At 42.1% G+C, this 26,301-nt stretch overlaps 2 protein-coding genes across 2 annotated transcripts in view; one reads left to right on the forward strand and one right to left on the reverse strand.

Annotated features, from left to right (window-relative positions):
* Nucleotides 1-3,179, forward strand: part of yes1 (YES proto-oncogene 1, Src family tyrosine kinase) — an 86,465-nt gene extending 83,286 nt beyond the window's left edge. Inside the window, exon 12 of the mRNA XM_084326819.1 lies at nt 909-3,179. Coding sequence (XP_084182945.1) covers nt 909-1,117 — 209 coding nt within the window. The 3' untranslated portion in view covers nt 1,118-3,179. The remainder of the gene's footprint in view (nt 1-908) is intronic.
* Nucleotides 3,180-3,797: 618 nt separating this feature from the next.
* Nucleotides 3,798-26,301, reverse strand: clul1 (clusterin-like 1 (retinal); the record flags this gene model as incomplete). Its single annotated transcript, XM_084327804.1, has 8 exons — nt 3,798-3,860; nt 4,411-4,589; nt 6,186-6,400; nt 6,500-6,622; nt 8,333-8,771; nt 15,390-15,560; nt 16,356-16,504; nt 26,205-26,301. 8 exons carry the CDS (start codon nt 26,299-26,301, stop codon nt 3,845-3,847), a joined length of 1,389 nt encoding a protein of 462 aa, XP_084183930.1. The 3' UTR covers nt 3,798-3,844.

A 26,301-nucleotide genomic window follows, 5' to 3' on the forward strand; every position in this document is an offset into this window, starting at 1 on the left:
ATTCATAGAATGGATGGCATTTATTTTAAGTAGTAGAGTTGGGCCTTAGATTGAGTTACTACCTTTTTATCATAATGTTACCTTTATCCTATACGTTGGTTGTAGAAGTGAGGATTATCGGGGCGCTCTAATAGCACACCATGTAACGCGCTGCGTCGCGAAACGGCCGACCCTGGTTCGATTCCCGGATCCGCCGTCCTTTGCCGAATATCTTCCCCTGCTCTGTCTCCCATTTCCTCCTCTCCCTCTCTCTCTACCGGACTGCCCGGTAGTACAAACCAATAAAAATCTACAAAAACATATATATATATATATATATATATATATATATATATATATATATATATATATATATATATATATATATCTCATTCAGTTCTTGGGTTCACATTTGACTGTTGGGACATCTCACGTCATGGCCTGTCCTCAACTAAATCCTAGTCATAGGTTGTTGTCAGTTAATAATTTAATGGACAGATTACATGATTGTTTTACGATCGGATCACGTGGAACAAACTCTGTAAATATAGTTAATCTGGTGCCGAGGCATATTGTAATTATTAACCTTCATTTACCCAGGGACCGTAGCTGATGAGGGAGCTTTCCTCGTCCACTTCCCTCACCCAGCTGGTCCAGGGATTTGACAACCTTCCAGTCAAAAACAAGCTATTTGTGTCAATAGTTCTGTATTATTTAACCTACAATACTACGTTTTACCCGGAATGCTGCTCGACGCTCTAATTCCCTTTAATATAGGTGTCTTATCTGTCTACACTCTGTATCTGTCTAAATGTATCTGTCTGTCATCTATCTATATATATCTACCTATCTATCAATCAAATAACCCTTTATATGTAATTATTTGTTTGTATTATTTGTATAATAACCCTCTGCTGCCGTCCTGCCAGGCATGGTAAACCGGGAGGTGCTGGAGCAGGTGGAGCGGGGGTACAGGATGCCCTGCCCCCAGGGCTGCCCCGACTCCCTGCACGAGATGATGAGGCACTGCTGGAAGAAGGAGGCGGACGAGAGGCCCACCTTCGAGTACATCCAGTCCTTCCTGGAGGACTACTTCACAGCCACGGAGCCTCAGTACCAGCCCGGGGACAACCTGTAGCGCGGCACAGCGCCACAGGCATGTCGGCAAGCGGCGGGGGGTTGGGACAAGAGCTACAACCAGGCGGCCACCCCCCAGTCGGGAATACCCTGCTGTATATCAGATCTAGTGGTGGAGTATAATCTACAAACACTGTCGTCTCCCCCCCCACCCCACCCCCTCCACCCCCAACCACACTGGCATATCTGCATTGTCACACTCCCCTTCCCTGTATGAAAGGGGGGAAATGTTACGGTTGCTGCTGTAGGATTGGTTCCCCTATTGTGTTGTCCTTTTGTCCAACTGGGCACAAGTATGTAGAGAAGTATGCAAGGGTACAGAATACTGGTACACTATGAACCCTGGGAACCAGGATGGTCCACGTGGACTGACTGACCAGAACACTGTGATGAATGCATGAGGGAGATTCGCAAAGCAATGAATTCTAAACCGGAGGCTCGTTTGCAATTGCACAGGGTTTTTGTTCTTTTTGTTTATTTAATTTTTTTTGCTTTTGTTTTAAATCTTAACAATTTCCTCTCCATTTTGCCCCCACCCCCTCCCCTTTTTTTGTCTTCTTGTTTTAGAACACCCACCTCTTTGATAATTTTGAATCGAGATATTTTTTGTGTGTACAGGAATTTGACTTGTCTTATTTAGGCTGACAATAGTATGTTTTTCAAAGTGACCAATAACTGTGGTTGAGTCGTGGAGTAACGCGCTGTGACTGTAAAACCTTGGGACGGAGAGGTTCAGAACGATTGGATAGGACGTAGAGAATGTTTCTTTTTTTTTTAAGAATGTATCGAGTGAGTGCAAGTAAAGTAAACGGGGGATTGTGTACAAAGAAATGTATTTTTAGCGAAAGGTTTGACGGAAGTGAGAATAACGAAAGTGATTTGTACGTTTCTCTTTGATAAGGGAATTTGACTGGCAAATCATGTGGATTTAAAAATGATGCTTTTTAATTAAGGAATAAAAAGAAAATTCTTGTTTTAAATGGGTGTTTAACTTGAAATCACAACAGGTATTTTGATCATTTCCAAGGATTTGGAAACCTTTTTATTTAATTTTCTGTAACATTTTATAAATATTTTTAAAGAGAAAGACATTTCAGCTGTGAAATTTCAAGTGACAAGATGACATTCATTTAAGTTAGTTTGTTCTCGTCTGTTTGGTACCGAACACTTAATTTTCTTATCAATGGCGGCTTCGATCTTTGCTTCAAGAAGAGTCTACCGTAACGCTCTTACCTTTTCACACACATCCACTTAACCTGACAGCAGTTTATTCAATTCATACATCAACATCCAACAGGAGACTTGTTTCCCCCTTGGGAACATTGCCCCCTGCTGTTGATCTGAATTGGTGTTCACACACCACACAGATCCTGTGTAGACCCGCAATATTTCATGCAGACGTATTATTAACAAGTTGTTACTCGACTCATCAGCCGGATCCTAGCAACTCGTGAGCGATTGCACCTTTCATTTCCGTAGTACTATGTCAGTCAGGCGAGTAGTATGCTGGAGAGCCAAAGCTTAACAACACTAAACCACAATGTAAATCTATGCAAATCCATCCCTCGGCGAAGACCGATAGGAACTCGCGTGTCAAAAAGGTATTTGCTTATACTTTTTTCTTTTTTTTGTTGCTATTGGTGTCTGAAGCGGGATTTGAAAAGCAAAGGATGTGGAGACTTTTTTATTTTATTTTTTTATCCCTCAGCTACCAGGAAAAACAATAACCTTGCATACTGGTTGAATCAGGGATACAGTGTTTTTATGGAGAATAAAAGTCAGATTAAACTGGGCTTTAAAGGTACGTTAATCCATTGATGGGTATGATATGGGGATTTGTGGTGACGTGAGAACCCTTTCTTATAGTCCCTCAGTAAAGCCTATGGGTTGGACAAAGATGTGAAAATAGCTTTTTACATTTATTTGTGTTTGTGTGCTTTATTCATGAGAACCTAACATGTGATTGTTCTGAATGGTGCGGCTTAAACTAGAGGGGAGGTTGATAATGACAGAGAGCAGAACTAATATGATTTTGTACAGTACAAATAAAAGTTTTACTTAAAGATTTACCCTCCTGTTTAAATTTTGTGGGGGGGCGGGGGGGTTCACCGATTGTCATTGTCATTTCATTCTATTGTTTAAATAAACAATAGAAATAAATGGTCTGTCAATTACACATATTTAACAATCAATACTTACAACATGAGAAAGAAAAAGAAAGTCATCCAGAAAGCTGTTACCCCTCAACAAGTACAATTGTTCTTTATACATTTTCTTGAACTGAAAGATATTTGTACAACTCTTTAAATCATTCTGTACAAATCAAATTACATTTCCTTCTCGTCCTCGGAGCTAAATACAAACAACTTTTGCAAGCTGCAAGTCATATATTTATAGAAATTAATGAAGCACTCAACAGGATTTTTTTTAAAGAATACTTTATTGTGGAAGACTTCGACGTGATGTCACTGTTTACATTTTCAAAGGATACATTTTAATTCAATCAATCTTCCTTGTGCATTGGCTCATTTTAATATAAATAATTCCCAAACACTATGTATAGGAAGTACTTTGTTTGATTTTACATTTCCATTGTTCTTATTCACTGTACATTTCAACTATAGAGTCAATAATATGCAGTACATTCATTCTGTAGTGCACCAGAACACACTATGTGACATGGACGGTTGATGCACACTGTCCTCAGGGAACGATGCTGTATGCAGACTTAGTCATCGTCATGTCTGTAGGCAAAGACAGAAGATGTCAAAATTGGAGAGTGCACATAACAGTAAATCTAAGACTGGAGTGGAACACAAACATAATTCAGGGTTTACATTCAGGGTTTATATTCAGTGCTCACATTCAGGGTCTACGTTCAGCTTTGGACTCGTATAGAGGGAATGCCATTGAATTTAAGAATTCATATTACTATTTGTATGTTCTTGCACGCCAATCAATATTTGTCAACAAGTGCAACTCTCACCCAAAACTACCCAGAAACTTTCATTTGCAATGTCATTAACCTGTTAATGTGTATATCTGAAGCGGCACATCATTTGAAAGCTAAAATGGCCACCGTTTGACACCCTGCTTGACCCATTACGTGCTTCCAATCTTGGGTTATAACAAGATAAAACAGCCAACAAGCTTCAGTTTTGAAGTTTTTGAATTCGATAGGCGTTTTATGCTAAATTTGCAGGAATGCCAAGAGGTTAAGTAAAATCTGGAACTCTTAGATGAAGTGGTGTTCCTCTGTAAAGTTTAATGCTGTTACAGGTGTGACTTTAGTACCTGACCATCTCCTTGTACAGGCCCAGCGCCTCCTGAGCCACGTACTGGATGAATGCCGGGTCCTGCAGCTCCAGCTCCCCGGGGATAGACAGCATGAGGGGGGGCGAGTTCAGGATGTTCACCTCCACCTTGGTCTCTGTCCCAGAAACATTGTCCTCGTCGCTGCTCTGTGGCACCACCTGGTGGAGAGTAATAATATAATAAGAAACTTTATTTCTATAGCACCTTGCATACAGGAATTGCAGCTCTCAAAGTGCTTCACGGCAATATAAAAAGACATACATACATACATACTGTACACATACATACATAATGTTCATACATGCATACTGTACATACATCATACATGCATACAGTACATACATACTGCACATACATACATTATACAAACTACATACTACATCATACATACTGTACATACATCATACATACTGCACATACATACATTATACAAACTACATAATACATCATACATACTGTACATGCATACATCATAAAATTAGCACAGAATTGGCAGATCAATGCATAAAGTGCAGACATAATTTAAGTATACAACAGGCATAAAATGGACTGCAGCAAAATAGACAAAGTCAAGTTAAGGCTTAGAGCATTAAATCACATGGTTTTTCAGATTAGGATCTAACATATTAACTCATTGGACGCCACTCACGTATAAAGTCGGGTTAACTCGCCATCGCTTGAGCGCCAAACCCGAGAAAAGTCAGGTTTTCTATCGTTATTTCTTTGATTCGATATTCCCCTTCATAATCCATCGAGGGAGCCTGTGTTATCATTGGGAATGAGTCTGAGATCGCAAACGTCCAATACCGCCGCCTAACGCCTTGCGGTCGGTATTGCACATCCTTGGAAACTCTCTGGCTTGGCCTGTACGTCGATCTAAAAAGTCCGGTCCGGGTTTTCCTAGTCGGGCATGGTGAGCGGTTATAACGCATGGATTGAGGATAATCAAGCACTCCCGGTTCATGCTCTTTGGTGGATTAACACGATCGACATCAATACTTGGAATGGCGATCAGATAATTGGAATATTCTTTTTGCAGTACATCCTAGTCAAGGTAAGGGCTATGGTATCAATCTTGCGTTGATCCGAGCATGCCTTCGTTGTGATCCGAAAGTGTTACTGTAACGTTACTCCACAACGTATGTCGTTGGTGGCGATCAGAGCATAAAAAAACTACCCCCCCCCCCCCCCACCCTTTCACGCATTCATGATGAAACATAATACCGATAATGTAGCGTTGATTTCAGATTGATTGTTGATATATGCGAGAAACGCCACGGTTTCTAGTGAAATGCACTAAACGCTGCATAGTGGCGTTTTCTGGGATTACAGGATTACTCTAAAACTATACTCATATTCACCCCGGTATAAAACGGGAATGTATGGATGAAAAAATTATTTCTTTTTCACAAATTGAACGATAGATACTCGATGTCAAATAACAATAGTTTTATATCCATGATTTTATATCTATGATATAAAATATAGTTTGAGCCCTGCAAACACCGCCATGTATCCCTATTCTTTAAAGCGGTGGCGTTCTTACCACATGGTAAACAGCGACCTCTAGGCGCTGATTGAGTTTTAATAGGCCTCTTTGTTTACGGTTTTATTCTATAGTTATTACTACTATAATCATCATCACCATAATCATCATCAAAATTATAAGTCATCTATCGTCGTCACCACTGTCCTGTCCCTGACCTTTTCTATTGCATTCATTGTCCCCCCGAGCCCCTCCCCCTCCTGCTCACCGTGGTGATGCGGAAGACGTTCTGCACGGTGTCGTTGTCGCCCGTCACCTCGGCAACCCAGCTGAACTCCTCGGCCATGCCGCTGAGCCAGTCCACCGTCTCGTCTGTGTGGCGCTGCACGATGGACAGGATCTCATTGTACTGGTCCTTGGACACGTCCAGCAGCTGGGACACCTCGTCCAGCTCCACATGCAGCTCCCGCACGCTGGGACACTCTGGGGGACAGACGGGAAGAGGGACGTGTCTGTCAAGGGTGTGTGTGTGTGTGTCTGTGTGAGAGTGTGTGTGTGTCTGTGTGAGAGTGTGAGCTTTACCTTTGAGGAGAGCTCCCTGGCAGGCCTCACACTGGTCCTGCAGCTGCCAGCACTCTGAGGTCCGTCTGCGCAGCTCTCTGCAGAGCCTCCTGTTCTTCAGGAAACGAGGGAATATATCCCTCCCTGCACCAACTAGAGAGAACAGCAGTTAGTGCCGTCCAATCAAATGTGCTCTTGAGTTGAATGAATGAATGAATGAATGAAAACTTTATTAACAGATTGCAGAATGGGTACAGTACAGTACAGCTCAATACATACAATTGTTAAGGGGATGCAGACCAGAGAAAGACTTTCGTCTTGTTTACATCAGGGTCCCCCATTTTCAATTCATCGTAACATATATGACATACATGACATACAGATAGACAGTACTGCTCCATCTATACATTTATGACATACCAGATTTGCAATTACAGTACTGTTTGTGATACAAAAAGAGTCCAGAAAGAAAAGAGTATATACATTAGGCGTGGAAACTGTACATTGGATTGGGTAGGTGGGGGTGGGGGGGACTGTACATTGGAGGTGGTTGGGTGGGTGGGGGGGGGGGGGGTTGGTTAGGAGTGGGGGGGGGGGTTCGTTAGGAGTGGGGGGGGGGGGTTGGGAAGGGGGGGGGGTTGGGTAGGAGGGGTGGGTGGGGGACACTGTACAACTGTACAAACAACACTGTACATTGGATTATTGACAAGACCATACTTGGTAATTTACTGTACATTGGAGGGGGTTGTGTTCGGACATTTACAGGGGCCAGTTTCGGGTTGCAGTCTCCCTTAGGTGTTTTTTGAGAGTGTTTTTGAAAGTGGGTAGTGATTCACATTCCTTTACAGCTTTGGGTAGGGCGTTCCACATTGATGTGGCATAATTGCGAAACGTGTTTAGTCCCTTGTTTGAGCCGAATCTGGGTTTAACATGATTTGTGGAGCTCCCTCTGGTGTTGTGATCGTGGTGATGTGGATTGGGATCCACATGGTCCATAAATAACCGAACGCCAATTAAACAATAACGTCTGTGACATGGGTTTGTGTGAACTTTAAATGACCTCATAATTAATCCTGATCCACTCGTCTTCGCCTTCACTACTGTAATGCACTCCTTACCGACCTCCCGGGGAAAAAACATAGAAGGACTCATTCAAAACTCTGCAGCTACTAACTAGAACCATGAGGAGAGACCAGTCCAGTGTTAGCTACTGCACTGGCTTCCGGTAACATCTAGAATAATTGTCAAGGTCCTCCTCCTTATATACAAAGCACTAAATGGAACAGGACCAAGCTACATTCTCAACTATGTGCCCCCAAGAACATTACAATAATCACAGCCAAAAGAAAATCAGGGATGCATCTTTTGCTGATTAAGCACTAAAGCTATGGCAAAAATAAGCAAAAAACTTTTCCTCTTCACCTTAGCCTTTTAATACACTCTGCCACTTAGACTCATTACATCCACACTATGATTATTGTGCTGTATTTTATTGCACTGCACTATTGCACTATTTTATTCTGTCTATTCTATGCTAATTATATGTAAATGAGAGGTATTTTATTGCATTGCTCTATTGCACTATTTTATTCTGTGCTAATTTTATGATTATTGCATGAGATCTATTTTATTGCATTGCTTTTATTCCGTCTGCACTTTAAGCATTGCTTTTATTTAGTCAATTCTATGCTTGTTTATTTTATGCCTGTCTACATTCATGCCAATTTTATGCAAGTTTTATGTCTACGTTACTGTTGTGAAGCACTTTGGGCTGTAATTCTGGTAGGAAAGGTGGTAGACAAATAAAGTGTATTATTATTATCATTATTATTATTGTTAAGCCCCTCCCCCTACCTTTCCCCTTCTCCTCCTCCTCCACGTCATGGAGGTCGTCGAACACCTGGGTCACCACGGCCCCGAACTCCTCCACCACACTCCTGCCGAAGTCGAAGAAGGAGTCCAGCACCTCCTCCAGGCCCACGCCCTGCAGGAAGCCCGAGTCGCGGGCCGGGTAGAACGGGTCGGTGGCGGCGGTGGTCTCTGCCCTCTTGTCCGCGATGAGGAAGGCCCTCTGGAGCACCATGTCCAGCCTGCCGCTCATCCTGGACACCAGCAGGACGCTGCGGCTCACCAGCGCGCCGACCTTCGTCATCAGCCGGTTGAAGGAGTTCTCCATCTGCACCACCTCCACGTCGGGGTCGTCAGGGCCCTGGTTCACCACGATGTCCCCGGGCTCCATGGGCGGCTCCCGGGGGGCGAAGCGACCGGACACCCTGCGGAAGAAGTTCTCCACCTGGTGTTCAGCGGTGGAAGAAGTACACGGTTCCTTTACTTAAGTAAAAGTAGAAATACCAAGATGAATGAGTACTCTGGTAAAAGTAGAGAAGTATTTTCTATTGAATGTACTTAAGTATCTAAAGTAAAAGTTTGCATTCTACATGATGTTTGTGTATTCCAGACAGTGCTTGCGAGTGTTCAAACCTCGATCCATTGACCTCTAAAAGTTATGTTAAAGTGGTATGTGGGCCAGTTATGCTGCTCTGATTAAAGGTGATATTAAAGTGGTATGTTTACCAGTTATGCTGCTCTGATTAAATGTGATGTTAAAGTGGTGTGTGGTCCAGTTATGCTGCTCTGATTAAAGGTGATGTTAAAGTGGTATGTTTACCAGTTATGCTGCTCTGATTAAAGGTGATGTTAAAGTGGTATGTGGTCCAGTTATGCTGCTCTGATTAAAGGTGATGTTAAAGTGGTATGTGGTCCAGTTATGCTGCTCTGATTAAAGGTGATGTTAAAGTTATGCTGCATGAAGTTGACAAGCTTCAAATACAGTTCATCTGGGGATTTCTCACAGCCTCATCAACAAGAAACTGCTGCAAAAACACCCCATCTTAACATTAACTCAATGGACGGCATACCCGAGTAAAGTCGGGTTAACTCGCCAACGCTTGAGCGCCAAACCCGAGAAAAGTCGGGTTTTCATTGTTATTTATTTTATTTGATATTTCCATATCTATCCATCCAGGGAGCCTGGTGTTATCATAGGGAATGAGTCTGAGATCGCAAATATGCAATACCGGCTGCATCCTACCAGGCGGCGGTATCGAGCACCCTTTGAAACCGTGTGTCTTTGGCTGTGCGTCGGTTATATGGGTCCGGGTCAGCTATTTTTCTCCGGGCAAGACGAGCGGTTATAACGCTCAGATTGAGAAGAATCAAATACTCCCGGTGCATGTTGTGTGGTGGATTATGTTGGCAACACGATGGACATCAATACTTGGAATGGCGATCAGATAATTGGAATATTGTTTTTGGGGTACATCCTAGTCAAGGTAAGGGCTATATGATATCAATCTTACGTTGATCCAAGAATGTCTTCATTGCGATCCGAGCGTATGTGTGTAACGTTAGTCCACAACGTATTCCGTTGGTGACGATCAAAGCATCAAAAAACGACCTTCCCCCCCACCCTTTCATGCATTCATGATGGAACATAATACCTATCATTTGCATTTGATTTTTTAATTGTAGCGTGTGTAGGGAAAAAATGCCAAGGCATTTAGTATAATACATGTTGCGGGCTATTACCAGCCTCCCAGGAATTACCCTAGACCCAGGCCCGGACTGGCCATCCGGAGCACCGGGAGTTTTCCCGGTGGCCTGGCCTGCACAGATTAAAAAAAAAATTATATATATTTTTTATTGTAATTTTTTTTTTTTTTTGCCAGGCCATTGTTTCTAGTTGTAGTTGCGGCGCGGCGCGATAGTTAGATAACCTAGGTGGGTGGGGAACAACCAGGATTTCACTGTCTGCGACAGAGTTGGAGAACTATCTGACTTCTCTCCCTCCACGCGGATCACACACACACAATGGAGCCGTGCTGCCGCTTGTGATTGGTGGAGGCGGGACCAGGCGATACAACTGATTGACAGCGGAGGCGGCGAATGGAATGGCAGATGGCACACCCACTTTTCTGAAAGGAGTTGTTAAATCTGACATTACAAAAAACAATATGTGGTGGTTATGATTGGGGCTGAAGTTGAATAAACAATTTATGAAAGAGAAAGTCAAAATAATTCCAAGATAATTCAAAGATTACACACCTTTGCCACATTGGCTACAAACATAATCACTGCAAAGTTATCAAAAAAATAAGAATCTGATCAGACACAAGGGTTAAGTTGTTGTTCCCTTTCTAATTTCCTCAAAGACATCTAGTCTAGTTAATGTGATCAATATTATTTGACAATTGATGCTTTTTGTTGGAAATTTCAGTCAATGAGCTCATACTTTGAGCTCATTTTATAGTTAAAATTATTGAGACAACGCAATCTTCTGTCTTCGTTGTGCATGCATGCGTGTGCTCAGAACACGCAATACATGTGTCACTATTCTGGCAGTGGCTACTGTTATTATAGTATTGTAATGAAAGGTCTGTTATTTAAGACGAGACACCCCAGGTGAATAGTCAAATATACTTTTTTTGTTGATTTTGAGATTTTGTTATATTTTGCTTCCTAAACATGTCTTCTATGAAACTAGTGACAATAAAACGTCAATAACAGACATTTAGTTGTTTATTTTACTTCATTTTGCCTTATTGCATCCATAAATGTGCACATATTTAATGGGGAAGTGCCTCATTTGCATATATAAACATACATTTCAGAATATGCAATATATTTTTTCTTAGTTTATATGTACATAACAAACTGGGAAAGTTTCATAGTGATATCTATTCAAATATGTTTTGCCTATTAGGGGGTACTACACTGTACTACACTGTTTGTAGCCTGTGTGTAGTTCTGTTCAGTTCAATAACATCATTATTATTATTATTCAGTTATCAGGCATGTGTTTAGGTTGTCTATTACTAATGGTTTGATTAGGTATTGTGTTTGTAAATATCTGTTTAAAAAAAGAGAGTATGGCATTTTACAATACAGAACTTTGAAGGCGTTTTCGCAAAAATGAGTTTTAAGAGTTTTTCCTCATACTCTGAGCCAGAAATCTCCACTTCAGTAGCACTCACATACACCAAACCTTCCAGTTCTATTCATATCTATGTTCTGAAGGTATATACAGAAGGGTTTGTTGATATCGCATTCATACCCTGATTTATATCACATTTTATTCCTAAAAACATGGCGAAATATGGAATTTTACCATAAAAATGGACTGAATGGAGTATTTTCTGATTTATGGAGTGATAAAAAGAGATATCCAAAATCCCCTCTGTAATAACCTTTGGCTCTAATATGTCAACAAAATGAAACTATAATTTTGAAAATGGCTTTATCCAATGTTCAGATTTCTGTCCTGGAATTATATGCAAATTAGTGCCTATTTAAGAGGATCATGCCTCATTTGCATATTTAAACATACAATTTCAGAAAACTTGTAATACAAAAAAGTCTTGTCTTAATATAAGTAATCAACTGGGGAAGTCTCATTGTGATATCTATTAGTTAATTTTTTTACCCTATTCACCTGCAGTGTCTCCCCTTAATGTTTGTGTAAAGGGCTATTTTAACTGTTGATGGGTAGTGCATCAGTAAAGTGAATATGGTATTGTGCTCTTGCTCTGTTTGAATAGGTGGAGAGAGTGGTTAACTGTATTATAATAGTAAATAGAAAAATATGTTGTGCTCTTGCTTTTTTCTTTTTGAAGGTGGAGAGAGTAGCATTGCTAGTGCCACAACAGTTTTATTTGAGGTTCATAACAGTACATTGTACTAAGCAATTGTTGGCTCATTCGTTTGTGATTCACATGCACTAAAATGCACCAGAATGCAGGAAATTAAGTCTTTGTTACTAAAATGTTCCGGGTGGGGGACCCCCAGACCCCCGCTTAAAAAGTGGCCTGATTGGGGCTATATTTCGCGCTATATCTCCCGGTATGAATTATTTCCCCAGTCCGGCCCTGCCTAGACCGCTCTAAAACCATACTTATATTCACCACGGTATAAAACGGGAATGTATGGATGACATTTTCTTTTCTTTTTCACATATTGAACAATAGATACTCGATGTCAAATGGGCCATAGTATTGTATCCATATGTAACGGATATGTGCCGCGATAGTGTGACTACGGCACATAGAAGTGTGTAAAACTCACTCCCCAGAGGCAGATAAACCGAGCGCTTAGAGGGGAATTCCCTTCTTGGCGCAGCGGTTTGCTATACTGGCCCCGGAGCAGACGCTCGGGGTTCGACTCCCACTCGAGGCATGGTCGAAGTTTCGTGACGGGTACTAGGACGTACCCGTTATACTGGTGCCGTGACCCGGATGCCTTGGGTGGTGTGAGTTTAGGGGGGGTGAATGTAACGGATATGTGCCGCGATAGTGTGACTACGGCACATAGAAGTGTGTAAAACTCACTCCCCAGAGGCAGATAAACCGAGCGCTTAGAGGGGAATTCCCTTCTTGGCGCAGCGGTTTGCTATACTGGCCCCGGAGCAGACGCTCGGGGTTCGACTCCCACTCGAGGCATGGTCGAAGTTTCGTGACGGGTACTAGGACGTACCCGTTATACATAGCTATAATATAGAATATAGTTATAGCCCTGCAAACACTGCCACGTATTCCTATACTTTAGAGCGCCGGCCTTTTAATCACGCATATCGCTCCGGCACTGATTGAGTTAATGGGTTAAAGCCATTGTATCTTGTATTGAGTATTAAATTATTATCTTAGAACAAGTGACATAGCTTTGCTTGTTTGCAATACAAATGAGCTTGTTTCAAGGACTTTCTCGTGTCACCTGTCAAGTCAAAGAAATGTCATTTGTTTCAAGAAATATCTTACAAGTACAGTTGGTACAATTTACATTTTATTTCCCACTACCCACTACTGTGATAACATATTGATAGATAACATATGTTATCTATTTTATGATTATTGTCCATTTTATACTTTTTTTATGTCTGCACTTTATGCATTGCTTTTATTTAGTAAATTCATGCTCATGTTATTCCTGTCTATAGTCATACCAATGTTATGCTTGTCTATATTTTATGTCTACATTACTGCTTTGAAGCACGTTGGGCTGCAATCCTTGTGTGAAAGGTGCTATACAAATAAAGTTTATTGGCGTGGAAGGTGGAGAAGGTCTGCGGCCGGTGGGTACTTCGCCACTAGGGGCGCTATACCAAATATTTTGCAAACATGTACAGTACAGTACTGTACCACGCAAGACTCATGGCAAGACGTGAGCGATTCGACTCACGCTCACGGCAATGAATCGGCTCTTATGAACGAGTCGCTCAGCTGTTACTACAACAACACACAACCAGTCAAATAAAGTATAGTCTAGACTCTAATTCACAACTTGAAACACAATATAAATAGAAAAGTTAGAAACAAAACTCGCCCGTCTCCAAACACAGGCAGATCTCTCCCTCTCTCCTTCTCTCTCTCACACACAGCGCGACGTGGAATCGATTCGTTACACAATCAGACCTATTATATACCAAGAATAACTTCAGTATGAGTACAGGGCTGTACACATATTTTGCATATTGTTAAACGAGCCAAGGCTAGCTATTAAACTATCGATATGAATCGAAAATCTGGGACCCTGATGTAAACTAGACAAACGTCTTTCTCTGGTCTGCATCCCCTTAACAATTGTGTGTATTGAGCCGTACTGTATTGTACCCATTCTGCAATCTGTTAATAAAGTTCTCATTCATTCATTCAAACATAGACGATATTGAACAAGCCATAATCCACGTATTTTCAATCCGAGAGAGCTGCAGTAGTTAAATCAATGAGCCATCGACATAGTCAGTGTGGTAAGTAACGTTATTATTGCATCCAAGATTGATACACGGCTGGCTAGGCAGTTGGTAGTCATAGTCTTGTGTTATAAAATAAATAAACAATCAGCAATGTCTCGCTTCATGAATGGCCAGCAGTAGTACTGCTCCTAAAAAAAACTATTTACAAACGTTAACGTTAAGCACAGAGAGAGAGAGAGAGAGAGAGAGAGAGAGAGAGAGAGAGAGAGAGAGAGAGAGAGAGAGAGAGACTCACTGTTTAGTTGAAACGTCCAGGGCAGGAGAGCTTGATAAACGTGTATAATCCGCCATATAGCTTGTTAGCCAAGTGTTAGCTGAGCTCGTTAGCACAACACTCAACAAGTACATTCCTTTGTCCATTTCCGCTCGAACAGACTGCAAACTACCTGGCGTTCTATCGTCTTGCTCTAAGACAAACTCTAACCTTAACCAACTTTGAAAGAGTGCCTAAGCTTAACAGTCTAAAGAACTTGCAGTCACGGCACGCTCGACAAACAACCTAGACCAACCTAGGAACCAAGCTAGAAGCTAGAATTGGAACATTAGAAATTGGATTCGGCCAATCAGAGATCGTCTCTGTGAAATTCTGCCATGGAAAAAAATACTGGCGTCGGCCAATCAGAGAGCGTCTCCGCGAAATGCGGCTATGGAAATTCTTCACGGAAGTTCACGCTGCTGCCTAGACCGCTTCAAATCGCGCTCGGATTCCAACATAATAGTCATATTTCAACGCACAACGCCGTATGCACTGATTGGCTGTGACGGAGACAGCGATCAAACTGTGACGCGCACTCAGAGCGCTATCGCTTCTAGCCCGGGCGAGAAATACGAAAAAATAAAAAAAAACGTCACTTCCAGCTCATGAAAACGATGTTTTTTTAATTTAGATAATAACGTTATATTGTGCATTGGAAATACAAACATACTTAAAATGAGTAAATATTATTCATTTTAAACATGTTTATATTATTTATAGGGCTATAAAACACAAAAACGAAAAAGGTTTATTGTCTTCTTCTCTAATTTAACAGCAGCTGGCCAGCAGGTGGGTCGGCGCCCTTGCGCCCCTAGTGGCGAGCCGCCACTGTTACCTATGTTACTGTGTACCTTGGCGTGGAAGGTGGAGAAGCCCCTCCGGCAGGTGGAGGTGTAGAAGGTCTTGCAGGCGTCCTCCAGACAGGGCCTGCACTGCTCCCACTCTGACTGGAGCGAGGCCTTACACTGCTGCTCTGCCTCCTCCAATTTATCAGTCACCTCTTGGGCCAGCTGGGCTGCCCCCTGGTGGCAATGAAGGGAACGTTTCTTTTTCTTTTCTTTCTTTCTTTCTTTCTTTCTTTCTTTCTTTCTTTCTTTCTTTCTTTCTTTCTTTCTTTCTTTCTTTCTTTCTTTCTTTCTTTCTTTCTTTCTTTCTTTCTTTCTTTCACTAAAACTGCTATATTATGACATTCACATATAATAATAATAATAACAATCATTATGCATTCTTTCTTTCTATAAAACCAACACTGGTATATTATGAGATTCACATATAATACTAGTACTACTACTACTACTACTACTACTACTACTACTACTACTACTACTACTACTACTACTACTACTACTACTACTACTACTACTACTACTAATAATAATAATAATAATAATAATAATAATAATAATAATAATAATAATAATAATAATAATAATAATAATAATAATAATAATAATAATAATAATAATAATAATAATAATAATAATAATAATAATAATAATAATAATAATAATAATAATAATAATAATAATAATAATAATAATAATAATAGAATCCTTATGAATTATTTATTTCTTCTTTATTTTTATATAACTAAAACGCTATATTATGGCAGTCAGGTCTGATATGTAAATAACCATGTCAATCAATTGGTCTCTATAATAGGTTCTAGTGACAGTTGAAATCCCTCTACGCGCCAAAAGACACATTGATGGATGTTCTGCGGACATATGTTTAATTAAACTCCCTGCGGCCTCCGCGCGGATATCCTACACAGAGATAAAACACGGAGTGGCCGCTGACATGGACGTCACCCTGACCTTCTTCTTGTCACTGCTGTGTTGGAGTGACTTCATCAGGTGCTCGTGCTTCTTCTCGTTCTGCACCATCACCTCCTTCATCTCCTTCACTCCGTACAGAGCCCGCCTCACCTCCTCGTCCACCAGCTTCTCTCCGTCCATGGACAACTCTGAGCGAAGGAGAGAGAGAGAGAGAGAGAGAAAGGTGGATGATTAACGAGGTGTCGTTAATGATGCTTGCATTGGAACGACTCGGAGTACAGATATCGGTACCGTACGTGTGGTTAATGTATAGGTATGAGAAGGGGGAGGGGGTCCCTTTTACTCGTCCCTGTACTTATATATTGTAAACTATCTGTAGAAACTCCCTCTCCCTGCCCAGTCCTGGGTGAGTGGAGCATCAACCTAACAAGAGTCAAGACCCGCCCAAACTCTGATTACACCTGAACTGACGAAGAGACCAGGTGAGACCTTGCTCAGTTCTGTTCACAGAGTCTGCTATGGGGCGACAATAATATGTTCATGAGGCATGGTTTCTATCTTTAGCCATAAACGGCGTGGTTTATTTCACATGCTCCACAGCAGTACATGATACACATCCTTCTCCTCTGAGAGTGAAGGTGGAAGAGACAGAGGGGGAGTCGACATCTCCTCATTACACATGGGCAAAACAGAGTCCATTCTCTTCGGTTCAAATAACAAACTCAGCAAGACCGACGGCTTCTCAGTTACAGTGGGTGACAATATTGTCACAAGGAAAGACGAAATTACCTACCTGGGTTCCATCCTAGAGGCAAATCTTTCCTGTGACAAAATGGCATCCAATGTAATAAAAAAAGTCAACCAACGAACTAGATTCTTGTACCGGATCTCCTCTCTGGTAAACAAGAATACCCTGAAGACTCTGGCAGGAGCACTCATTCAAGGGTACTATGACTATGCGTGCACCTCATGGTACCAAAGCACCTCAAACAAACAAACTGGTCAGACTTCTACTTGACCTTACCCCTAGAACCCACCTCACCCCTGCCCACTTTGACAACCTAGGATGGCTTAGAGTAGACGACAGAGTACAGCAACTTGCAATGGGCCTGGTCTACAAGATACACTATACGACTAAGGTACCCATGTACATGTCAAAATACTTCCCAAAGGTCAGTGAATACCACAACCACTACACCAGAGGAAGCTCAACAAATCATGTTAAACCCAGATTCGGCTCAAACAAGGGACTAAACACGTTTAGCAATTATGCCACATCAATGTGGAACGCCCTACCCAAAGCTGTAAAGGAATGTGAATCCCTACCCACATTCAAAACCGCTCTTAAAGAGCACCTACGGGAGGCTGCAATTCGAAACTGGCCACCGTAAATGCCCAAAACCCCCACCACCTCCTAATTGACAGTCTCCTCCCCACTGCATGTATATATTCCCTCCCCGCCGTATGTATATTTCTCTCCCACCCACCCACCCCCTCCTAATGTACAGTCCTAATGTATATACTCTGTCAGGATCTAGGGGTAACAGTACTGTATATTTGAATACCGTTTATGTCACAAATGTACAGTACTAAATACCTATGCCATAAATGTCATGTATGTTGTGTATGTCATAAATGTCTATATGAATTGAAAATGGGGGACCCTGATGTAAACAAGACAAACGTCTTTCTCAGGTCTGCATCCCCTTAACAATTGTGTGTATTGAGCCGTACTGTATTGTACCCATTCTGCAATCTGTTAAATAAAGTTTTCATTCATTCATTCATTCATTCATTCATTCATTCATTCATCCATTCATTCATTCATTCATTCATTCATTCATTCATTCATTCACACAGTTAGGCAGTTACACAGTTACTTACTCAGTTACTTGCAATCATATATAACCTCTAACTTTAACACTCCCACTTATGGTTGCCTAGTACACTGTACAACTTCTTCAAAAACAACCTTTTACAAAGAAAATAATACAGTTCAGAGCATCAAAAGAATATGGCAGTCAATACTACATAACAGTCAATATTTACACACCAAACATGACCTCTGCAAATCTTCTCAATTTCAGTTTGGAAGCAGGTTTCGTCATAGTGTCTACTACCATGTCGTCTGTTGGACAATAAATCAGTGTCATTCTTTCTTCTCTGATGACAGATCTGATGAAATGATATTTTATATCGACATGTTTACATCTCTGTCGGCACACAGGGTTTCTAGCAATCGCAATGGTTCTCTGGTTGTCCTCATAAACAACAGTCTTCTTATATACATAGATATCCATTCCTTCGAGCAGTTGTTCTAAATACATTCCTGTATTGTCATAGCTAGAGCCATATATTCGGCTTCACAAGTTGATAGTGCCATTGTGGGCTGCTTCTTTGTTTTCCACGAAACCAGTGAGCTGTCTGTGTTCAAACTCACACAATACCCTGTGGTACTTCTTCTGTCTGTGGTGTCAGCTGCCCAGTCTGCATCACTGTAGGCTTTAAGCCCTAAGCCTTCGCTGCTCTTTCTTAAACAAAGCTGTTTATCTGCTGTACCTTTGAGATAACGAAAAACGCGTTTTGCTGTAATCCAGTGCTCCTCCGTGGGGTCAGCAAAATACTGTGACAATTTACTCACTACAAAACATAGGTCAGGGCGAGTACATGTTGTCAAATAAATGAGGCTACCTACAGCTTCTCTGTACATCTTTACATCAGTCAATCTCTGAGCATCCTCTTGGTAATCTAGTTTTTGATCACATGGTGTTTCCCTTGTTCTACATTCTTGCATGTCAAAACGTTTCAGGATCTTTTCCACATATCTCTTCTGGGATATTTTTACACAATTGGCAGACTGTTCGACGTCCATGCCTAGAAAATGCTTTAACCTTCCAAGGTCTTTCATTTTGAATCTGGTAAATCATCCACTTCTGTATTTAAACATAGAATCCACTTCTGTATTTAAACATCTGTATTTAAACATGTAATCCACTCCGGTATTTAAACCTGGAATCTACTCCTTCTGTATTTAAACATGGAGTATCCTCCTTCTGTTTTTAAGCATGTAGCCACCCTCCTTCCGTATTTAAACATGGAGTACCCTCCTTCAGTATTTAAACATTTAGCTACGAACCTGGCTTTGTACTTGTCGTGGCCTTCAATACTCTCCTTGATTGAGTACACCCATTTCCCTCCCACTGTCTGTTTGCCCTCTGGTAACTTGGTTAGAGTAAAGGTGTGGTTGTCCTCTAGGGACCTCATCTCCTCATCCATTGCTCTCTCCCATTTACTTGATTCAGGGGACACTATGGCCTCTTTAAAGGTCTGAGGTACTCCACTGACTACTCTGTAGCAGTAATCAATGCTGGTAAGTGTACTGTCATCCTCGTCACTTTCTCTCCGGGCATAGTCTGTCAGATACTTTGGGGGTTTGTGTTCCCGCGAGGGATACCTCCCACTGCTTGGGGCACGTGATGTCACCCTCGGGTGCTCCTCGTCATCGTCCTCTGGGGGTTGCTGACTGTCTGTCTGCATGACCGTGCTAAGTACACTAGGCTGAGGTGTCTCTGTTTCTTCACACGTTACTCTGGAGTCCAGCTCTGGCTCCTCTGTCTGTGTCTCGTTCTCACATGTTGTCTTTGTGACAAACTTGACTAGCCTGTGTTTCTGCACTCTCCCTTTACCGGGATAATAAACTAGGGAAGCGGGGCTTCCTTTGTCGTGCCCTACAAAGAGTCCTTTTTCACATCTGGACTCGAGCTTTCCTCTGTCCTGCTGGTAAGCATAACACACTGATCCAAATTGGTGCATTCTAGCTAGATTACACTTCTTTCAGTGCTGTATAGTGTATACGGGGTGGTGCCCGTGTGCTTATTAAAGCACCTGTTTCTGTTGTAAGCGGCTTCTTGCACCGCATAATGCCATAGACTCTTAGGTAAGTTACTATCTACTAGCTTACACCTAGCCATTTCGAAAAGAGTGCGCCATTCCCTCTCTGCCACTCCGTTCTGGTGTGGGGAGTATGGACATGACGTCTCATGTCTTATCTTGTTCCTTCTCAACAGTGATTGGAATTCTCTATTTGTGAACTCGGTTCCGTTGTCGGACCTCAAGCATCTTATGTTACCATAAGGGGCTACGTCTGCCAGGAATTTCTCCGTGGCCTGGAGTGTGTCACTCTTTGCTTTGAGAAAGTAAACAAACACTGCCCCTGTACACACATCTGTAAGAGACTGTACATATCTAAAGCCTCCTATGGACTCGTTGCTTACTGGACCGGCTAGATCTGTGTTAACTAGCGCAAGTGGTACCTTTACTTTTTCTGTGGGATTTCTGTTTCTCGATTGAGTAAACTTCCCCTTCATGCACACTACACATTCTCTGTCAGGTCTACGCTTTTCACCTTCAATGTGCATGCCTTCTGTCACTGCTTGCAGTTTCAGTAAATCCTCGTAATTACAATGACCCATAATCTCATGCCATGTCTGAATATCGTGACTGACAGTCACTTTACACATATCATTATTATTATTACACTTGTCGTTGTCATTACACTCTGTTTGTAGATAATACATTCTCTTGTACACCTTTATGTCAAATCGGGTACCGTCAGGCTCTACAAGAACATTTTTACCTTCGTTGAAGAATACTTTGGCACCGTTCGCAGTAGCAGCTATTACAGAGAATAGTTCTTGTGGGAACGAGGGTACGTAGAGAGCGTTCTTTAATGTCACTGTACACCGGCGCCCCTCACTGTCTATGAGGCATACCTGTGCGTCTCCTCTCTCTTGCGCCAACCCGTAGGTGCGCTTCCCGTCTGCCAGCTCCATGCTGTGTCTCTCCGGGTCAAAAGTGTTGTCAAAGTTCTTGAACCGACTCCTGTCGTTGATGATGTGGGACGACGCACCTGTGTCCACGATCAGTCCCTTCCTTTGGGCCTGCTGCAGCTGCGTTGGCCTGGTGACGTACGCTGTCTGCGCCCCGAAGATGAAGTCTTCTTGTCCCGCTACTCTCCGGGCGTCGTCTCAATTTGTCGTCCGATTTGTCGACGTCCACCGTCGCCGCCATCTTGTCCACTGCCGCCATCTTGTCCATGCGCATACCGCACGCTCTGGTCGTGTCCCCCGTGGATTTGCAGAAGCTACACCAGACAGTCTTTGTGCAGTTACCTTTCCGATGGCCTTTTTCTCCGCATCGCCAACATGCCAGCTCCATCGTGGGCCTGGTCTTCTCCCTCGGCGTCGCTCGGGCCTTCAGCACCCTCTCTCCCGCCTCCGCGGCGGCTGGGTGGATATCTTCTGAGGCCTCGAAATTTCGTAACTTGGCCTTGAACTTTCCCAGCGTCATGTCCGCTGAACCGCGTGTTACCAGGAGTGTGAACGGTTTGTACAGCTCCGGTAGTCCCCTCATCACCATCATTAGCCCATCGCTTGGTGCTTCTCCTGCACTCTTCAACGCCGTAATGATCTGCTCAGCTCTGATGACGTATTTGGTCACAGTCTCGGTGTGCCCCTTCTTCAGTGCTGTTAGTGTTATGTAGAGGGACACGACTCGGGGTCTTCCTTGCCCGATATAATGTTCTCTCAACACTTCCAGGCTTTCTCTGCCTTTGTCCTTAATGTCGCGGAATATCAGCCCCAAGCTTGTGTCGTCGAGCAGTGGTGCTAACTCACAGTATGCATCTGCATTATGCTTGTCGTCCAGGGCTTGCGCTTCCGCCGTTACTTCTCCCGTGGGGGCCGTCAAGATTGTCGTCTTCAGTCCCACACCGTGCATGCAGCACAACATGCGCTCTTCCCAGAGCTCATAGTCCTCGGCTCTTCCATTGAATGAGGGCTATTTCCTCTTTCCTTTTGTCGCCATCCTCTTGTTGATGGTAGGCGTAGCTTTAGCTCTTGTTGGCCTAGCGTCTAGCCATGCGGTGCTCCCGGTGCTAACCTAGCCTATACTTCAGCTAAACTTGCGACCCTTTATTATTTCGCCCCTGCGTGATCTGGGCCCATAACCTGTTGACAGAGTCTGCTATGGGGCGACAATAATATGTTCATGAGGCATGGTTTCTATCTTTAGCCATAAACGGCGTGGTTTATTTCACATGCTCCACAGCAGTACATGATACATCCTTCTCCTCTGAGAGTGAAGGTGGAAGAGACAGAGGGGGAGTCGGCATCTCCTTAAATACCCTCTACCTGGCGGCAGCATTAACAGCTCCGCCTATAGCGCCCTCTTGTGGAATCAGTTATATACAGTTAGACAGTTAGGCAGTTACACAGTTACTTACTCAGTTACTTGCAATCATATATAACCTCTAACTTTAACAAGTTCTCTTCCATTTTGCAAAGTCTGCTGATCATAGGCATAGCTTTCCCCTCAATATTGAGAAGAGGTCAATTTATCCCCCTCAAAAAATATAGCTAATATGTAAGACAACCCCCTCCCCAAAAGAGGTAAAGGATAAGGGGGTCAAAACATTTATATATCCTTCTTACCTGTAACTATATTAACCGACAATTTCACACCATACCATACAGCAGGGGTTCCCAAAGTGGGGGAGCTGCCGCGGGGGTCGCCAGATTATTTAAAAATAAAAAATGTAATCCAAAAAAAATAAAAATAAATTTTTATGCAGTCAGGCCACTGAACTTAGAAGCAGGCCAGGCCAGTGTTTCTAGTTGCAGCAGCGCAATAGTTAGATAACCTAGGTGGGGAACAACCAGGAGATCACTGCAACTCACACAAGTTGGAGGACTATCTCTCTCTCTCTCTCTCTCTCTCTCTCTCTCTCTCTCTCTCTCTCTCTCTCTCTCTCTCTCTCTCTCTCTCTCTCTCTCTCTCTCTCTCTCTCTCTCTCTCTCTCTCTCTCTCTCTCTCTCTCTCTCTCTCTCTCTTTCTCTCTCTCTCTCTTGCTCTCACACACACACAAAGGGAGCCGCATGTGATTGGTGGAGGCGGGACCCTTACAAAAAACTGTTGTTGCTAATCATTGACACATGCTAGCCTGTAATAATCCCCCCCAGAAAAATCTACTTTGCATTTGATATATTGCAAATAATATTATATGCCATCACACACACTGGCATTTAAAGGGTTAGAATTATAAAATGAATATGTGGTGTTATGATCAGGGCTGAAGTTGAATAAAAGATTGTATTTTTTTCAATCTGACATTACAAAAAACAGAAAATCCATCAAAATCAGTGTTGTTGCTAATCATACATATAGCCTGTTTTTTAATAATAATTTGTGATGCCATCACAAACACTGGCATTTAAAGGGTACAAATAAAAAAATGCCTGCACCAGAATGCAGGAAATGAAGTCTTTGTAACAATACATTTCCTGGTGGGGGACCCCCAGACCCCCTGCTGAGTGCCAGCAACGCTTTATGTCGTTAGTTCATGCCGCCCGTTGAATGCCAGCAACGCTATATAGCGTTTGTTTGTCGTTTTTTTGAAGGACGATTTGAATTCATATTTCATCAATCGAACCTCACGCTAGTGCAGCAACCTCTCTCTGAGCTCCATTGGGAAAATACCGCCCCCTATCGTCTCTCCCTGTGTAACTGCACCCCATTGGATTAGACTGATGGGGGGGGGGGTCCAGTTTCCTCATTTTACTTTTCCGGCAAGCCATCTGAAGAGATCAAAGTGATTGCCGAGCCGGAAAACACCGTGGAATACATATTTACCCAGCGCTGAATCAATAAACGCAATCGATATTTGGAATGGCGATCAGGAATTGGAATAATCTTTTTGGAGAACATCTGATCTGAGGTAAGGAATCTATTTTACCAGTCTTAGGATAATCGGATCTGTTTTCACAGAGATATCAGCATTTGCCCTATGTGTGTGTGTGTGTGTGTGTGTGTGTGTGTGTGTGTGTGTGTGTGTGTGTGTGTGTGTGTGTGTGTGTGTGTGTGTGTGTGTGTGTGCGCGCTGATCAGGAAATGAGAGAATAGATTTTTCAGCTCGCTTCTATAGCGTGCATAAGTACACATATACTATCGATAATCTAGCGTTTATTTGAAAACGATTCATAAATAGGCCGAAAAATTACAACGTTTTTTGTGTATTACAGTAAAGCGCGATTCCTGCAGAAAGGAAAGTTTAAAAAAACGCACACTTTTCTGTCCCCAGCCTTTGTAGAAAGCATACACTTTAAACAGACTTTGTAGTCACATTTAATTTATATATTTGAATAATGTAAAATGTTCTTTGAACAATTATACCTATTTGAGGCAAGAATTGGGCAATATTTGTTTTTAATCAATTATATGAAATTCCAAGTACAAGAAAAGTGCTTGTCCCCAATGTCATGTATTGAGGTTTAGGGGCATATTTAGAGTTTACAAATATATTTCTCTCCCATTTTAAATGCAAGTATGTATACACCACTATCACATGTATGAAGTGGCTAACATAAAAAAAATTAAATACCAACTAAATATTATAAATAATATAATGGAAATAGCTGTCCCCTGGTGTCATGTCACTGGTGTTACCGCTTAACAAAAATCCCTATTCTGAAAAAATCCAAAGACTTGTGACATCACTTCCTACTTCCTACGTCCTACTTCCTGAAGAACTGTGAAGAAAGGTACATTGTCAGTCTGCTGTCTTTTTTCAAATGTTGGAAATGTTTTCATTTATCTCATAATTTCATACGAGACATTTAGCTAGAGTCACTGGTATGGCCTATTTTTTAAGAAGATATCAATACTCAATAATCAATACAAATTGATTAAATTACATATTTTAGTGAGTTTTGCATGATTAGCAACATGTGGTTTGAGGTACTGTAGCTGCCATTTTGTAAAATACAGATTTCATGAAAATGGTCACTGGTGTTACCGTCACTGGTGTTACTGCTCTTCATGGTAACCAGTAACACCAGTGACTATCTTGTGTAAATAAGCTTTAGTAAAAGCTTTTATAAGCCTCCAATGCTTATTAGTGTGTGTGCGTTTGAACGTTTGCATGTTTCAACCATACATTTCCATTTATAAAAAATAAAAATAAATAATAATTTTTATTTTTTATTCTTATTTTTTAACCTTCTATAATAGTGGGGGTCGCGGCTCTCTGACACCGTTATTTAGGGATCGCGGCCTGAAAAGTTTGGGAACCCCTGCCAACATACAGGACTGTACCATCTCAACCTTGCTGACGTGTCTCTCACTTGTGTGTTTCCACCATAAATTGATGCAGAAAAGGCACAAATTGGTGCAGAAGTCCACCAGAATGCAGGAAATCAAGTGTTTGAAGCAAGACATTTTCCCCACAGTATTATAGTATTATGTATTATGTATGAATTATTATTTAAATGTTTTTTTTATGTTTTGTAAAGGTTTTTAATGTTTTGTAAAGGTTTTTAATGTTTTGTAAAGGTTTTTAATGTTTTGTAAAGGTTTTTAAATGGACTCTTGGAAGATTAGCCAATGAGCTAAAAGAGTTCCAGATAAATTCAATCAGATCAAACTAACAGGTAGTCTGAGGTGGGTGGGTGAGTGACAGCTCAAATCAAACTAACAGGTAGTCTGAGGTGGGTGAGTGAGTGACAGCTCAAATCAAACTAACAGGTAGTCTGAGGTGGGTGAGTGAGTGACAGCTCAAATCAAACTAACAGGTAGTCTGAGGTGGGTGAGTGAGTGACAGCTCAAATCAAACTAACAGGTAGTCTGAGGTGGGTGAGTGAGTGACAGCTCAAATCAAACTAACAGGTAGTCTGAGGTGGGTGAGTGAGTGACAGCTCAAATCAAACTAACAGGTAGTCTGAGGTGGGTGAGTGAGTGACAGCTCAAATCAAACTAACAGGTAGTCTGAGGTGGGTGAGTGACAGCTCAAATCAAACAAACAGGTAGTCTGAGGGTGGGTGAGTGACAGCTCACGTTTCAGGGTGTCCTCTGAGATGGGCGGGTCTTCGGGGGCAGAATGAAGGGCGCCCAGCGCTGCCACCAGAACCGCCAAACTGAGCAGGATCCTCAT

This window comes from Notolepis coatsorum, assembly GCF_963971535.1.
Source record: "Notolepis coatsorum genome assembly, chromosome: 13".
NCBI lineage: Eukaryota > Metazoa > Chordata > Actinopteri > Aulopiformes > Paralepididae > Notolepis > Notolepis coatsorum.